Source organism: Taudactylus pleione, unplaced genomic scaffold (assembly GCF_031769625.1).
Source record: "Taudactylus pleione unplaced genomic scaffold, aTauple2 ptg000464l, whole genome shotgun sequence".
NCBI lineage: Eukaryota > Metazoa > Chordata > Amphibia > Anura > Myobatrachidae > Taudactylus > Taudactylus pleione.
Window position 1 is genome coordinate 4,083,342 of NW_028284866.1, and position 17,969 is coordinate 4,101,310.

The following is a 17,969-nucleotide window of genomic DNA, read 5'->3' on the forward strand; positions in this document are numbered from 1 at the left end:
TAGCAAAAATCACTGCATGGAAACGAGGTAAATTTAGTCTGAAAGGGTGATAAAGTAGCTTTTGTTGGATTTGTACAGCTTGCCAACAAAATTATAATATAATATCAACGTATACCCACTTGTCCTGTAATTTTAGGAGCCTAAATTGTGGAAATTGTAGCCGTGAGAGTAAAGATTTCAGGTCTGTTCTGGGACAAGGGGACTGATCTGGTGAAAGCAGAACATATCTGAGCCTAAACGTATATCTTTCTTTAAGTAACTAAATATCCTTTGGTCCTGGAGTCCTTTCTCGGTGCCTCTTTGTGGCAGTTATTGATGCCATCATCTTTTTTTTTAAAAGTTTCTCTATGTGAGTGGACACAGCTGCGAGTAATTTATCATTTTGTCTTTAAATGTGATGTTTGTAAATTCTGGATAAGATTTAGTAAGCTATCAAATTGCATTATGGGCAATTATGTCCGCTGATTGCATTTCTCACTTTGTAGTATCTGTACCTGATACATCAAGCTTTTTATTACATCATTGTTGCTTTGTGTTCTGCAGGGATTCCAGTTGCCAAAGCCCCCGGAACCTCCGTCGGTTGAAGTGGAGTATTACACCATTGCAGAATTCCAGTCCTGCATATCTGATGGGATAAGTTTCCGTGGAGGTCAAAAGGCTGATGTAAGCAAAGAGCTGTGATATTTGATGTTTGTGTTATGGCGATGATTTTGTTGTAGCAACTGAAATCATGTAATAAAAAAAATGAAGGTTAAAGTACAAATAAAACTCATAATCAAATGTTAAGTACAAAGGACCTCATTCAGAGTCGGTCGTTGCGGCCGCACGGTCGTACGCCACCGATGTTCGCTTAACTGCGCATGCGTAAAGTTCGCAATGCGTGTGCGCAAACTAGCTGCTACGATCAGAAATTTCTCTCTCTTTGAACACAGCCAGGTCGGTAGTTTGAGTGACAGAATGAGGCGTTTGTGGGTGGTAACAGGGGAGGGTGCTTGAAAACGGGGGAGTGGAGATCCGAACGCAGGCGTGCCTAATTATGCGAACGGCGTTTTATGGGAGTGCATAATTAACAAAGTAGTGTCATGGCACACGTGACATGGGTGGTTTGTACACTGACCTGATCATAGTGCTTAAGAGAGGGTATGGTCAACCTTAAGCTCTACGACCAGTTCCGATGGTTACCGATGGTCTCGATTAATCCTTATATGGCCGGAGATGACGTGTAATGCGTACGAGAAGGGGGCGTATTTTTTGTCTTACGGCCACATCCTCCCCTTGGTCGGCCAGCTAACAATCCGATCTTAAGGACGCAACTTGCGAGTGCATCATTTGCATATCCGGCCCCTTTTCCCTTACGACCGTGCGGCCGCAACGACCGACTCTGAATGAGGTCCAAAATCCATATAATAAAAAACAAGCAAATGATCTGTGCACTCGCAATCTAAGCCTAATTGGTTTTGGGCTTACACATATTTTCAGTGCATGTTAGGGGTATGCACCAGCCACTTTTCGTGTCTTGGTTATGGATCTGGATCTTTCTTCGTGTTTTGGATCTGGATTGGTTTTGCCAAAACCACCCTTCCGTGTTTTGGGTTCTGGGTTTTGTGTTTTGGATCTGTATTTTTTTGAAAAAAAAAGCATAAAAACAGCTAAAATCACAGAATGTGTGGGTTTTTCTGCTCCTATGTTATCATCTACCTCAATAACCTTAATTTCCACTCATTTCCAGTCTATTCTGAACACCTCACAATAGTGTTTTATGTCCAAAAGGTTACACCGAGGTAGCTGGATGACTATGCTAAGCGACACGAGTGGGCGGCACAAACACGTGGCCCATCTAGGAGTGACACTGCAGTGGCAGACAGGATGGCAGTTTGAAAAACTAGGCCCCAAACAGTACATAATGCAAATAAAAAAAGAGGTGCAAGATGGAATTGTCCTTGGGCCCTCCCACCCACCCTTATGTTGTATAAACAGGACATGCACACTTTAACAAACCAATCATTTCAGCGCCAGGGTCTGCCACAAGACTGTGGCTGAAATGATTGGTTCGTTTGAGCCCCCACAAAACAAGCTGGCAATTAATCTGTCCCTGCACAAACTGGCTCTACGGAGGCAAGATGTCGTCCTCATCCTCCTCATCCACCGATTCCTCACCCTCTTCAGTGTTGTGTACATCCTCATCCTCACAGAGTATTAATTCGTCCCCGCTGGAATCCACCACCACAGGTCCCTCTGTACGTTCTGGAGGCTGGTCTCCCTGGAAGAGTTGATAATTCATTTTTATGAACATCATCTTCTCCACATTTTGTGGAAGCAACCTCCTACACCTTTTGCTGACAAGGTTCCCGGCTGCACTAAACACTCTTTCTGAGTACACACTGGAGGGGGGGGCAACTCAGGTAAAATAGAGCCAGAGTGTACAGGGGCCTCCAAATTGCCTCTTTTTCCTGCCAGTACAGGTACGGACTGTTGACATGCCTACTTGGATGCTGTCACCGATGTAATCCTCCACCATTCTGTCAATGGTGACAGTATCATATGCAGTGACAGTTGACTTGTCAGAAATTGTTGGTACATACTTCAGTCCGGACCAGATGTCCAAACCGGCCCTTGACTTATGACACAGGCACACGCTTGGCGCTGCTGCTGTGTTGATGCACGTGCGGCTGCTGCGCATACATTTCGCACACAAACACAGAAAAAAAAGAATTGTTTATTTTTTGTGGAGTGCACTTTGGGGGTTAGACCACCCTTTAACAGACTTATGGGACACAGGCGCACGCTTGGTGTTTTATTTTTGTTTGGAGTGCACTTTGAGGGTTACACCACCCTTTAACAGACAGACGCATGCTTGTCGCTGCTGCTTTGAGGATGCAGGTGCGGCTACTGCGCATACATTTCACACACAAACACAGAAAAAAAGATTATTTTATTTTGAGCGCACTTTTGGGGTTACACCACCCTTTAACAGACAGACGCACGCTTGTCGCTGCTGCTTTGAGGATGCAGGTGCTGCTACAGCCCACACAATTCACAAAGACAGAAGAAAAAGAAGAATTTTTTATTTTTTTTTAAGTGCACTTTGGGGGGTTACAGCACCCTTTAACGGACAAGCCATCCGGCCCTTCACTTATGACACAGGCGCACGCTTGGCGCTGCTCCTTTGTTGATGCACGTGCAGCCACAGTGCACACAGTTCACAAACACAGAAAATAATTCCTCCACCATTCTGTCAGTGGTGGCAGTATCATATGCAGTGACAGTAGACATGTCAGAAATTGACTTTGTTGGCATGTCCTTCACTCCGGACCAGATGTCCAAACCGGCCCTTGACTTATGACACAGGCGCACGCTTGGCGCTGCTGCTATGTTGATGCACGTGCAGCTACTGCGCATACATTTTGCACACAAACACAGAAAAAAAAGAATTGTTTATTTTTTGTGGAGTGCACTTTGGGGGTTAGACCACCCTTTAACAGACTTATGGGACACAGGCGCACGCTTGGCGCTGCTCCTTTGTTGATGCACGTGCAGCCACAGTGCACACAATTCACAAACACAGAAAATATTTTTTTATTTTGTTTGGAGTGCACTTTGGGGGTTACACCACCCTTTAACAGACGAGCCAGCCGGCCCTTTACTTATGACACAGGCGCACGCTTGGCGCTACTTTGTTGATGCACGTGCGGCTACTGCGCACAAATTCACAAACACAGAAAAAAAAATTCTATTTTTTTGGAGTGCACTTTGGGTGAGCACCCCTGATGCACAGATCACCCCCTGGACAATAGTACAGCACCCCTCTAGGACTACAGCCTTTATGGGACACTGCACAACACAGTGCAGCCAGCCCCTATAAACTTTGGAGTGGACACAGCCCCTATGGACAACTGACTGCACAACACAGCCCAGCCAGCCCCTATGACAGCAGCACAACACAGCCCAGTCAGCCCCTATGGACTGAGTGGTCACAGCCCCTATGGACAACAGCTGCACAACACAGCCTAGCCCCCACCCTCCCTCTTCACTGTCCACAGCCGGAGTGAGAAATGGCACCGACGCGGGGACCTTTTATAGAATCCAAAACCCGCGAGATCCGGAAGGCGGGATGATGACGTTCTGCCTCGATTTCAGTTCCGAGTCAGGCGGGAAAAGTCGAGCCAGACTCGGATATGACTCGGATCGGGGGGGTTCGGATTTCAGAAATCCGAACCTGCTCATCCCTAGTGCATGTGGAGTCAATGAATGGGCGACATTTCTGAAAACTGTTCTTCATATAACTATGTAATATAAGTGTCTTAAAGAAGCACTGTAATTGCTTATCCTTATCTTGTCCCAACTCTTCGCCTGTTCCCTCCACTCCCTTACCGGTTGTTTTCCCTCTCCTTTCCCCGTTGTTCATCAGTGCGTGTTGCTCCCCTTCCCCTTTGTTATTTATTTTTTTTAAATTGCGATTGATAATAAATATTGATTTAAAAAAGTCTGATTGTGTAGTTGACCATCTCAGTATATCCTTATGTCTGGCTGATAATTGGAAGCAAACCTCCCTAGCCTCTAAAGTATGTTATAATCTACCTTTAAGGTTCTAGCATTCAAATATCTAGTGAAAAGGTTTTTTGTGCCCTCCAACTGAAAAGAGACATCATTTAGTGTTTGAACATCTGGTATCTTGTTTCATTTTAGGTTATTGACAAGAATTCTGGTGGATGGTGGTATGTTCAAATTGGAGAAAAGGAAGGATGGGCACCATCTTCCTACATTGACAAAAGAAAGAAACCAAATTTAAACCGGAGGACAAGCACTTTGACGAGACCAAAAGTCCCCCCTCCTGCACCACCCACAAAACCTAAGGATGCAGAAGAAGTGTCAGCTCCTGGTCCTAGCTGCTCAGTGGATTCCAAGGACTCTCCATTAAAGCAACAATATGAGGAACCAGAATATGATGTCCCAGCTTTTGGTTTTGACCTTGAAGCAGATGTAAATGATTCCCTTTCTCACAGTAATTTTGATGATGAAATTGTAGAAAGTATGTTCCAGCCCTCCAAGCCTTCTCCCGTGTCTTCTCTTCAGAGAGCAAAGTTTAAGGTTGGAGAGTCCTTTGAGGATGTCACAAATGAAGAGGAGACCATTTATGAAAATGATGGATTCCGCCCATACATGGATGAGACTACATCAAATAAAGAGTCAAGTGGAGATTCTGATTCTCTAAAAAGTTCATTGGTGCAAAGAAACGCCACTTCCTCAACCACTTCAAAACCACCACTTTTAAAATATAAATCAGAAAAAAATGTCCAACAAGAGTCCGGGAAAAATGTCTCCTTCTCAACAAATGAAGAGAAAAAGCCAAGGTCTGTTTCTGATGCTGGTTTGCGTTCATTGCCAAGGGTCGGAGCAAAGAAAGATTGTGAGCAAAAACAGGGGGTTGTTCCATCTACCAAAGCAAAGCCATCAGTTAGACCAAAGCCCTTCTTAAATAAAACAGACTCCCAAAGTCAAGAAAAAATGGACATTAGCACTTTGCGAAGACAACTGAGGCCAACAGGACAGCTACGAAGCGGCCTTAGAGGCTCAAAAAGTGAAGAGTCTGAAAGCCCACCAAAGAGTACCTCAGAGAGTACTGAAAGCCTACCAAGGAGAAGTTCAGTAGATATGAATTCTAGTCCTCCCAGTTCTTTCATATGTCCAAGTAATAAAGATAAATCTGAAGAAAGTAATGAGAACATTTTATATACAGCCAGAAGCACCTATCAAAAAGTTCTGGAGTCAGAAATTAGTTTTCCAGCTGGATCGACAGTAGAAGTTTTAGAGAAACAAGACAGTGGGTGGTGGTATATAAGATACAAAGATTCAGAAGGGTGGGCACCATCACATTTCCTAGAACAAATGGATAATAAGCAACATGAAACCTCAACACCTGAGCCTGAATCTAGTAAGTGTAGGAAGAATGAAAATAAGTCAAACAGCTTGGAAAAGATAGAAAAGCGTGTGCAAGCATTAAATACTATTAACCAAAGCAAAAGAACAACACCTCCTGTTCCCTCCAGGCCACCCGGGGGATTCTCCAAACCCACGGGGCCAGGTAGCAATATTGTAAAGTTAAGAAATGGAGTGAAGCAAGTAGCTGTAAGACCCCAGTCAGTTTTCGTTTCCCCACCACCCAAGGAAAACAATATCTCTTGTCATTTGCGCAGGAACGAATCATTGTCTGCTACAGATCATTTGAGGTCCGTTAGGAGAAATTCCTCTTTCAACACCGTCCGTTCTCAGCCAAAGGAGTTAAAATTCAAGCCTGCTGATAAAACAGAAGCCGACACTTCACAATTAGAATCATCTGTAAAGTCTCCTCAAAGAAATGGGATCCCTGTGTCCACTGTCCGACCAAAACCCATTGAGAAGTCGCAGTTCATTCATAACAACCTTAAAGATATATATGTTTCCATTGCTGACTATGAAGGAGATGATGAAACAATTGGGTTTCAAGAAGGGGTTTCCATGGAGGTCCTGGAGAAGAACCCAAATGGCTGGTGGTACTGCCATATCCTCGACAGTACAAAACCATTTAAAGGATGGGTTCCATCAAACTATTTAGAAAAAAAGAACTGATAGACCTTCCAATGCAGAAAATAATATAACACTATAGACACTCTTGATATATTTAAAAATGAGACTGAGCGTTTGTATACTTTGAAAGCCAGCGATATGATCTCCATGATGTAAAATCAATTTGGAGAGACCATATGTTTCTTTTTATATAAAATAAACAAAAAGGAGAAATAATGACCACTCCTAGTGGAACACATTAGCAAATAACACAGGGTATCACACCGTAATTTGATCATCAAATATTTGAGATTAAATGTGTATTTGTGTGCCTTCAGTACATCATCTGGAACATTAACATTTTCACAAATTTGAGTGTCAAACTCCTGCCTGCACAGAAACCCATACCATTTTACCCTCGCCTGTTTATAGGAGTCAATTCTTTGTGCCAAGCAAGAAATTAATGACACTCTGTAGTGTCTTAAAACTAATTTTGTAACTCAAAGGAGGAAGGCTAGACATTACAATTAAATGTGTCTTTTTGTTTTGTTTTTCAGTTACTACTTCTGCCATGTCAGTTGTTTTTTTTTTTTTTTTGCGATTTTAACCTATATGATTTAGACATTGTAAGCATTTGTGAGAACCCACTCATCCTGTGTAACCTATTTTTGTAGGGGTTTTGATTCTGTATTTACACGACATTGAACATTTTTTCCCTTAATACTACAAGAAAATCCAGTATCATTTTTTTTGCTGTGAGGTCCTCTGTAAATGGCTTTGGCCATTTCGGCACAGAAAATTGAGCAATGGCTCAAATAACTGCTAAACCTAAAATACAAGTTGTTTTGTCTAAAAGGGCTTTTAATAACATTCACAAATAATGTATGAGCATCAAAATGTGAGCTGATAAGACTGGACGATATCCCAAATACATTTGCGATCACTAAGGGAGATATTTTCCATATGGAGCAGATTCCCTCGGAGGACAATGCAGAGATCCACTTTGACCTCCCCTTTGCAAAAAGTTCTTTATAACAGAGAATACTAACTTAAATCTGCTTCGCAGTAAAGGCAGGGGACCAGGATTTGTCCCTACATATGTGATATATATTAGAAGCACTTTTTTTGACAGAACTTCGTATTTTAAGCTCAATGTTCCTTTAAGTGTTCTCCGTCATTTGCTAACTGCTTGTTTTTAACCTACTGTATGCTCTAATGTGCTCTTTTCAGAATTATTTTGGAAGCCATGTTTGGTCTGCAGCCAGATTTGCCATTGACAGAATGCAGTTATCCACTGCCTCCTTTTTGTTTACAGAACAAGCCATTGATTCACACTCAGCAATTTTAATTTGTATATATTGAATATTATTTTTTACATTTTTTTGAAAAATATTTGTAAGGGTTTTTTTTTTTTTGCTAATTATTATTATATTATCAGGAACACGTAAATGGAACGTGGTGGGGAAGAAACCGAACAATGCAAAAAATATTATCGTCAGGAGTTATGTGGAGGGTGGGTGGGGGGCAGTGTCATGTGTGCTTATCAGACCCCTACAATCCATCCACAGCAATGGGACACTCCTAACTAATATATTCTGAATGGCATTTCCGTGGTATTAATGCACACCGGAGGGAAGGGGGAACGATTTGGCCCTGCCAGGGATAGAGACTATTCTCTCGTACCTTTCTGACACCATAACACGGATGAAGCCAGCGTAGTGTGCACTTGAAACTGAATATTAATACAACATTGCAAATATCTCAAGTCCTCTGATATTGTATATGTGTGTATGATATATTTGTTAAAATTTATTTAATTCCTGCGTAGGAATTGTTGGATATGGGCTGTCCATTTTTTAATATTGTTTTTTAACTTCCCATAGCGTAATAAATGAGAGAGAAGTTTTTTGATATCCAATACAGCGGCTGATTATATTATATTGTACTACCTTGCACTGTACTGCAGTGCCTGCTTCAACAGCCAAGTCTTAGTTAAAATGGCAGCCCTTAATATACGTAAAAGTAAATAAAGGAGCTTTAAGTAAGGGTAGCACCGCATGTAAAGTATTCTATTTTCCCGACAGGGTTGTTTATTTAAGTTACCCATTGGGTACAACAGCAGATAGGCTCGGGGTTATATTTCGGGTACAATTATATCTACCCAACAGATTTGTTGTTCCTCAGAGCAACATAAACAAACCTACAGGGATATTAGAATTCTTTGGTGACGGATTTCCCATTTACAATTTAAAAATCTCTGCAGACTTTCAGTGCCATTGAAATGATATGAAGGGCTGCTAATTTTACCTAAAGGGGATATACCGGGTAGGGGAGAGGGCGGGTTATAAGAATAATTATTATACTATGTCATACTCTATATAGTTCTGCTGGACAGTATTACATTAAATAATACATAGATTATCTGCTTGAGTGCAGTACTGATTGTAGTTATGTTAGTTCTATTGTGATTGTGGTTTACCAGTAATGATAAAGAAGTGGCTCATTATATGAAGCTGATGCACTTTAATGGTAACAAAGAATTCACACTCAAGTGCATTATGCAAACCTGTAGTCTATACACAACTCCCACACACAGATTATTTATAATTGTTTATTGAGATCGGCGGCTGTTCGGCCAATGGAATACCAAAACTCCAAGGCCTTACAAATTTTCTTTACATTATGATGTGCCCACAACGGATATACAGCTACAGATGTACAACCCTATGTACAAGTGAGCCCTGTCTTCCTAGTTTATGACACTGGAATTTTATGGACCATTACGGTGTACCCATGGCCTACATAGTAGAAGCAGCCAGGGCCTGACCAAGGCTCCATTAAGCCTGGGGCGGCATACTGGTTGGGGCCCCCACCTTTTTGAAAAGACAAATCCCTATATAAAATCTTGTTGGGGCAATCTGGTCTCTTCAGTGCTCATTGATATTGTGGATTTAATGACTGCATTTGCATTCAGCCCACAAAATGACTACCTTGTGTAGATATTGGGTACTCAAAGCTAAACTGACTTTCCAGACACAACTATTATTGGCCACATACAATAAGCCTTTCATATTCAGCTCAATTATAAATGTAAACAATACTTGAAATTCTAGGTATTAAATCTTATTCAGGATAAATTAACAACGACATTTATTACAAATATCACTGTGATAATAGGATATGTTCATTTTAATGGTAACAGTGAAGCTGGACTTTATCAGTGTTTCTTTGTGGGCTTAAATGACAAGTAAGAAATGCAAAAGTCTTCATATGATATAACTAATAATAGCAGCATTGAATATATGTGCAAAGTTGTTTCATCAGTTTTTCATTATAGGGGCCACAATTTCTCCTATGCAGGCAGTGCTTCCTGTAATCAAGACCATTGGAAGTCATTGCAGTTCATCTATGTAAACCTGAGAGGTCTCCTTTTATAGGACACTAGATTGCAGTAAATTATATTCTGAGGTTATGCACTATGTCTATTATCTCAGCTTCCTTCAGTTTAGAAGACCATTATATAGGTATGAATGTCACAATATTTCTATTTATATTGGATACATTTGTTTTGAACATTTAATGGCTTTTAAATTGTGAAATTAATTCACTATAAAAATAAAATTTCCAGTTATTTTGAAGTTTGCCCTTTTAATGGCTTTACACCATTGGAACTAAAGTAATATAGCAGAAACTGTATTTTCTATGCGATTGAGAAAAGAAAAAAAAGCTTTAAAAAAACCACACATAGGAAATGTGAATTTTTTTTTTGTTGTATACGGCAACAATTATTAATAATTAGCACTTCTGGATTCGTTGTTGAACGTTATGAAATGCCTGATTTTAGCTTTTAATTTCCAGTTAATTAACCTGGAGCATTTTGAATTATACAAATGTGTTTGATTTCTTTCTAGTTTTCATACTGCACGTTTCACAGCCGTAAATCAGATTACATTATTTAATACAATGAAAGAAGTTAGGTTACTAGTCCTTTAAGTATTTATCAGTTATGTTATTGTGAGGTGGGGTAAAATGGTATGTCTGTGATTTATACATAGTAATGCCCGTTCCGGTTTATAATTCATTTTGACACTTGGAACTACTGTAGTGAAATATTTTAGAAATTTGTGGCTTTAAACTTTGCAGTCGTTGGTGTGGGTTTGTGAAGCTGGGTACACACTACACAATATATTGTGCAATCATGCTACTTTCAAGCAATCTGCGCGTTCAGCGTATAGTGTGTACCCCCAATCCATAATTTTCACCTGTCGTTAATTGCATCCTTCTGTTGAATGTTCTGCACATCCAATGGGATAAGTGCACAGACAACATGGTGGTGTTACTTGAAGCATGCAACAATATATTGCATCATCGTACAAAAGATTGTGTAGTGTGTACGTGACGTTGGGTCACACCGTCGTTCAACTATGTACCTACAGTAGCTTGAGTCTTATAGGGCAATTCAATTCCAGTCGAGGTGTGGCTGCACATCAAACAAAATAAGGGTAGCCCAACATCACAGGTTTTCCTGCGCACCTCTATAAAAATAACCTGTCATGTTGGTTATTGCAAGTGGCCAGCAAAATCGTTGAACGCCGTCAACTTGCGTTCACCAAAACTAGTTGAATTGCCCCCTTAATGTACATTTTATAATGGAACTCTCACATTCAGATGAAATCTCCTTTGAATAGAAGTAAATTGGATTTGCACTTCCAAGTGAATTGCAGTGAGGGGTGCCTCATCTCAAGTTTGGCTGCCAGTTTCGTATTTAAGACAAAACTGTTTTTACCCCAATCAGAAATGCTGGCACATAGATAATTGCACATTTCATAGTCATTTAAAATATTTTGATATGTCATTCACAGGAAACATCAGTGGATCTTAGTGAAATTCTTGGTAGCGCTGACATCTCAGAGTTGCAGTAGACAATGTGGCTACTTGGTAACACACAGTTCACATTATAATTAATAGATCCTATTGATTGATTAGTAACCTGACTTTTTTAATATAAATTATAATTCACTTTGTAGAGTTAGTCATAAAGACGACGGCATTTCTATAACATTTTAAATCACTTTCCGATAGTAGAGCTGCATATTTTTTTAGCAAAATATATATTTATATATATATATATATCTAATGCTTTATTAAAAAATACATATTAACTAGGGTATGGCTTTCATCATGTATGACACACAAGGAAATTCACAGCACATACAGTAGCCATGTATGTATCTCTATTGGCAGAATGGGCATAGTAATAACCAGTATTTAAGTTGTAGGTAGCCTTTAATAACAATATATGTCCTGTGTTACATGCTTTGTTTTGTAATCCTTATTATAAATTCTTTAATTAAAAAGGAAAAAAAATCCATTAAAAGGATAAGTGCAATATTTAAGTATTTAAAATAAGGCTACAGGCTCCTCATCCAGGACGTTTCTTGTTAAAGAGGTGATTAATTAGACAGTGATGATGTCCTTGGTGCATTGGTATGGAAATCATGCCCCAGTGGGCACCACCGCTGTGTAACTAACGTACCTCTTGGAGTGGTGAGCACAGTGTGAAAAGAAATATTGAAGCCATGCACTCAGGAAACAATGAGCCAGACCAGTGTGTTAACCGGGTAGGTTCAGGTGCTGTAAGTAATAGAGAGACTGTTTGCATTGTATTTAGCCCCGCAGTTACAAAGGGGATCACAATGCATGGCGAGGTCTCCCAGCACAGTTGGTACTGTATAAGGTATATTAGCTAGTAACTGATTAATAAAACCTCATTTAGCATAAGCAGCTTGTGGAATTATATGAGGTAGATAACAGGGGAGACTGTAATCGTATCCAGTTGTTACCTCAGTTCAGGGAATTTGCTTTACAAAAGAAAAAAAAAAGAAAAATCCACATTTCGGCAAGCAAATCAAGAAGTTAAAGCATTCATTTTTTTTTTTTAAATCAACTGGAGTTTTGCTGCTAGCGCCTGATTTTTTATTTTTTTTTGGAAGTGATTATTCAGTGCTCTTTAAAGTGCTGTGTTTCTTATTTTTTTCAGTGCTCTGTAGAGTGCAGGTTTTATTTTTTTAGCGCTCTTTTTAATTTGATAAGAGTGCTTTATTTTTAATTTGTCTCGGTGCTCTTTAGAGTGCAGTGTTTTTATATTTTTCTTTCAGTGCTTTGTTGAGTGCTGTGAAGTTATTTTTTTTCAGTGTTCTTTAGAGTACAGGTACTGTGGATTTTATTTTTCTGTGCTCTTTAAAGTGCTGTGGGTTTTTGATACTATTTTTTTTTAGATATCACGTGATTTAGCCGTATAGTGATCTAAACAAATAGCAGGTAGCTGATCTGTTATCTTTTTTTGTATATTGGTCAGAGGATATTTAGTACATGCTAAACGTGTGTGCTCCCCTGTAAGAAAAAAATAAGTTTTTCATAGTGTTTTTTTTTCTTACTAGTGTCTGTTATATTAACAGCCATTCATTTTGTAAAGTGACTTTTTTTTATATAATTGTGTCAGCAACACTTCCTTGCAGCATTTTTTTTTTTATTATAGAAATAGAGTTCTTACTCAGAAGATTCTTTTCATTGATACCATGTTCTGCCCTGGAGATTATTTCACCTGGGGAAGCACAGAATCCATTATCTATCCTGTTCTGTGTCAGATATAGCACTGGGCTGGTCCCAAGATATATTTTATATTAATATCATATGTTCCAATTGAGTTAAGCAGGTTTTAATTTAGGAGTGCAATTATCATTAATCTGTATTATTAGCTTCACACTGGCATTAACAAATCTAACTTGAGCAGCTTCGGCCACCACTGTCCTGAGTTGAGCTTCCTGTTGGTTCTAACTTCTAAGCAGTAGTGATAACTATTTATGCCTTTTCATTTTACTATAAGACATATAGCTAAGAGCCTAAAGAACCATTGCATTCTGTGTTTCAATATTAGTTAAGATGATAAGTGTATTGTATTTTTCTTGGCTACATTTTTTTTTTTTTAGTAAAAAGAATATTACTAGATAGAACGGCAGCAGTTGACATGCTAGTGTTAATGGGCCTCTGGATTAAATAACCATTTAATACTGAAAAACTGTTGCTGCTGAAAATTATAAAACTGCCCAAATGGTAAAAAAAAACAGGGGTAACTGGAAGTTAATAAATGTAATAATCTTTAATAAAATAACATGGCATTTGGAGATGATATCAGGAGCATATTAAAGTTCTGTAATTCTGCTCTGATTCTCATTTTCCAAAAATTCTGCCTCCTATGACAGGTAATTAGACAATGTATAAGGTCAGAGCCCACCGAGGTAACAGGATTGGTTTTCGGTCTATCTTTAACCTGTGAGAGCAAATGTTCAAGAGCAGCATTACTCTAAAACATTATTGTTGTAAGAAACACAAATGGCCGCTTGCAGGGCTGGGCCGTCTATCAAAACCTTGAAATTCACAGTCAAACTACTTTACAAAATGAAAATTTTTCTGTGATATCAGAGGCCAGTTAAGTCCTCTTTCCCATGATTTCCATTAATTTAAACATTAAATTGGGTCTCTGATAGATTTAAGGCTCACCAAAAGTTTCTCTCATGCATTTAAATTTGAAGTGGGAGGGGCTAGGCCAACATTTAACCAATCCGAGCATCCAAAAGTTATTCACAAAACAGAGTAGATATCAAATGCTTCTGCCAAAGTCGATGCATAGGACTCTAATGTCAAACATGTCTATTTCAAAAAAAAATTTGCTAACGTAATTTACTAATCTGCATTTCTATTTAGTGATGGTCAGTGAATGAGTTGAGGGTTGGCATAGTCGAGAACGATAAAGAAAGTGGAGTTGAGGGTTAGCAAAGCTTATTGCAGGTGAAATTTGGGCTGCAGAGTGCAGGGATCTGTGAAGCGTGATGCCGAGTGGGTAACGGGATACGTGTGTGAGAGAAGATGGGAAGAGCTACTTGTGAAAGATTTCGGATGAATTAAAAAAAAAGAATTGTGAAAGTAGGTTTTGAGAGTCTGAACTATAATTCTAGATTTTGACATTGATGTGTAAATGGTTCCTTCGTACAGTATTGCATTTAATACCTGTACCTGGAAATAGGAGAAGGGCGATGTTTGGTGTTGGAGGGATTCTGACAGATTTTCATGTTAGTGGGTGGAGCTAGTTAGACAGGAGGCGGGCCTAGCATGCAGAGATGTCATACCTTATGTGCCTAATTCTTTATCTGACCCTACAGTCCACACAATATTTTTTTGTACTACAGTTTTTCATGTACTGTAAGTAATGAGTAATGAAAAGTTTCATAAACCAAATTCTTTAGTGACTTTCAGTATGTTTTAGTTCTGTGGATACAGTATGCCAACATAGTTTGTATCAGGTGTTTATTTGTTCTCTTAATGGAATCCTTACTGATAGTACACTACAGCTGTTGCCAATGGAAAAACCCACTAAATATTTTCATCAGTTACGAATGGGAGTCTTGGGAAGTGATGAGACATAACAGTGCAGAAGATACACCACAAACTGAATATTTGTGGATAATTTATTATTGCAGTTATAGAGAGACATGTCCTTCGTATTATATTTTTAACTCTCTGAATGGCAGTTTTAGGCGCTGTTTAAAGACCATCTGTTGCCTATCCATGGTAGAGGCAGCCATATTTAATTTTGGCCTGATCAATATTGAGACTGTTTATTCCCTGGGAGCTAATGACATTGCTAAGGTGTGCGGCACCTCAACGTGCCTCGTGCCTTCAATATTTTAGTGGTTTCTAGTGAGCAAATATCGTTATACACTTTCGAAAAACAACAGTTAAAGTATAAGGCTACGTCCAGACATTTTTTTATTTATTTATTTTTAACAATTTGGGCCCAATGTAATAGGCCACGATTTGCAGGAGCCAATGTGATTCCAGCAGTAAATAGTCTTTACATGTAAAGCAGCAATTAGTTTAATGGCAAAAACAACCTGGTTTTGCTTTTTAACTAATTGTCGCTTCAAATCTAATGACTATCTCACAAGAATTGCTAACTCCCCCAAATTGCAGGCGAATGTTTGGCCTCTTGAGTATCTGCTTTTTGTTTTCTCATAACCTCATCCAGAAGGGAAGACAAAAGGACAATTCTCATTTTTCACAAATGTACCTACTAATTTATAACATGTTTTTTGTTTTGTTATTTGATAGTCTTATTAAGATTAATGGAGAGGAATTTTAGGAGTTTGTCTGGACATACTGTAGTTTGATGATCAGTAAGTGACCGCTTTCAGCTTTGAAAATGCACTGCACAGGGTACATTCTACTTTGAAATTTAATGTACTTAGCTACATAGACGTTACAAAATGATCTAGCCAGGTCTGGTGATCTATAAGTGACTTTTCTTTTTGCTAGATTATCTGTAATTATGTAAAGTGAGAGATGTGACTCTTGCATGCTTTAACTTTTCTCAAGAACCTTTGCAATCATCTCCCAGTTTGATGATGTCTTGGACCAAAGTGGTACTAATGATCTTATATATTGTTATATTTGTTATATATGTGGAAGCAGTTAAAAAAAAATGCAAACTCTAAACACGGATATACATATTATCTATTTTTGGTAATATAATGTCTTGTTAATAGAGGTTGGAATTAACACTATGAAATTGAGAGCTTAAAAACTGTAAGATAGGATTTGTCTCTTTTTTTACGTTTTGTTTAAGTTTACATTGCGTCTTATATTTCTCTTAAAAAAAAAAATAAAGGTTTTGATTTTTTTTTTTTTTTTTGAAACAGCTTTGAGTTGTCATTATGTTGTGTGTATGTTTTTATTTTTTTGTGCTGCTTAGTATTTTTAAATGAGCAGCAAAAGGGTATTCACATTTGTGTTTGTGTTTATAAAATCCAGCGGTGTGGCATCCAGGACTGGTTAATAGGCAACTAGACACCCTAGGCGCAGCATTAGACCACAACCCCTCACATGATGCTGGAGGAGGCGTGGCCATGTCATACAGTTCAATTCCCATCCATTTAGGCCGTAATTTCCATTTGCCTCCGCATTACGTGTGTAGATCAGCATGAAGCCACACATACCTCTAGACAGTCCCTGCAGTCAGGACATAGGCCCTGGCTATATAGGACTCAAAAATAATTAACTTCCCCCTCCACTATAAGTCATGTTTGCCTTGCTAGCCAGCACCAGTTTATTTTGCACAATGCTGTACACCCAGGACTAAACAACCGCAGAGAAATTCCTCATATCAAGGTGTGATTTACTTAGACTGGCAGATGTGCATTCATCAAACTGAGTCACGTAACACAAGTGGGTGGAGATGATACCTAATATCACACAGAACAAAGCAAGTTCAAAAAGATATATAAAATAGTAAGAGCTTCTACTTCTTTTCCTACTCCGCTTCCCTCATCTCACATCGCCGTATGAGTAGCAGGGGGGCCAAGGAGCAGCCGGCTGGTACAAACAAATCTGGGCAGTGGTGAATTATATTGATGGCAGAAGTGGAACAGTTCCTGCCTCTTCCACCCCACGGATATGCAGTCCTAGATTAAAGGCTGGGGCGGAAACAATAGCAGACAGCTTGTGATTTGTCATGGATCTCCCCGGTCACACCTCCATAGGCAAAAGTTAAGGCTCGAAGCCCCCGGCATAATTTTTTTTTTGTCATAGTTTCATGACTCCTCCATCCTCATATTGTACAGCACAGATGACCTATCATGATACCAATCTAATTCTAGCTACAGTTTGAGTCTCCCATATCCAAAATGCTTGGGACCAGAGGTATTTTGGATATCGGAATATTTCTTCATTTTGGAATATTTGTATATCATAATGAGATATTTTGGGAATGGGACCCAAATCTAAACACAGAATGCATTTATGTTTTATATCATCCTGAAGGTAATTTTATACAATATTTTCAATAATTTTCTGTCTCAAACAAAGTTTGTGTCAGGATGCGGCCTGGGATCGGCCACTACTCACCTCCGCGCCGGCGCCCTTGGACTTAGGTGTTCAGTCCCTGGGAGTGGAGGTGAGTGGTGTCTGAGTATTCTCCCCGGGGTCTGCTAGGGCTACTGTGCGTGCGTCCTGGTTTCCGGGGTGTCAGGCATGGGCGCAGCCATGTTGGTCCATATCACCTGACTAGTCTCTCCCAATGGTAGTCCTGTGGTCACTCAGCTGATCCTCTGATCCAATGACCAGCTACCCAGGGGTATTTAAGTCTGACTCCAGGAACAGGAAACTGCTGTTCAACTTTGCTGTTCCAGTGATTATTATGCTCTCCGGTGTTTTCCACGAAGTATCTAAAGTGTGTTGTTCCAGCCCTCACGCTGACCACCAGTGTTACTTATATTAGCTCCCATGTTAATTCCCTGTGTATTACTTCAGCTCTCACAGAATTCCAGTGTTTCTTTTAAATTCCTATGTTGTTTTTTAGTATGCTGCTTGGC

General features: G+C 39.4%; 1 protein-coding gene across 6 annotated transcripts in view; it reads left to right on the forward strand.

Moving 5' to 3' along the window:
- SH3PXD2A (SH3 and PX domains 2A) overlaps positions 1 to 16,262 on the forward strand; it is a 378,368-nt gene extending 362,106 nt beyond the window's left edge. For all 6 annotated transcript variants that reach the window (XM_088448737.1, XM_088448738.1, XM_088448740.1 and 3 more), the window contains 2 exons: positions 544 to 663; positions 4,687 to 16,262. In XM_088448737.1, the coding sequence (XP_088304863.1) occupies positions 544 to 663; positions 4,687 to 6,606 (2,040 nt within the window). In that variant the 3' untranslated portion in view covers positions 6,607 to 16,262. The remainder of the gene's footprint in view (positions 1 to 543; positions 664 to 4,686) is intronic.
- The last annotated feature ends 1,707 nt before the right edge of the window (positions 16,263 to 17,969 follow it).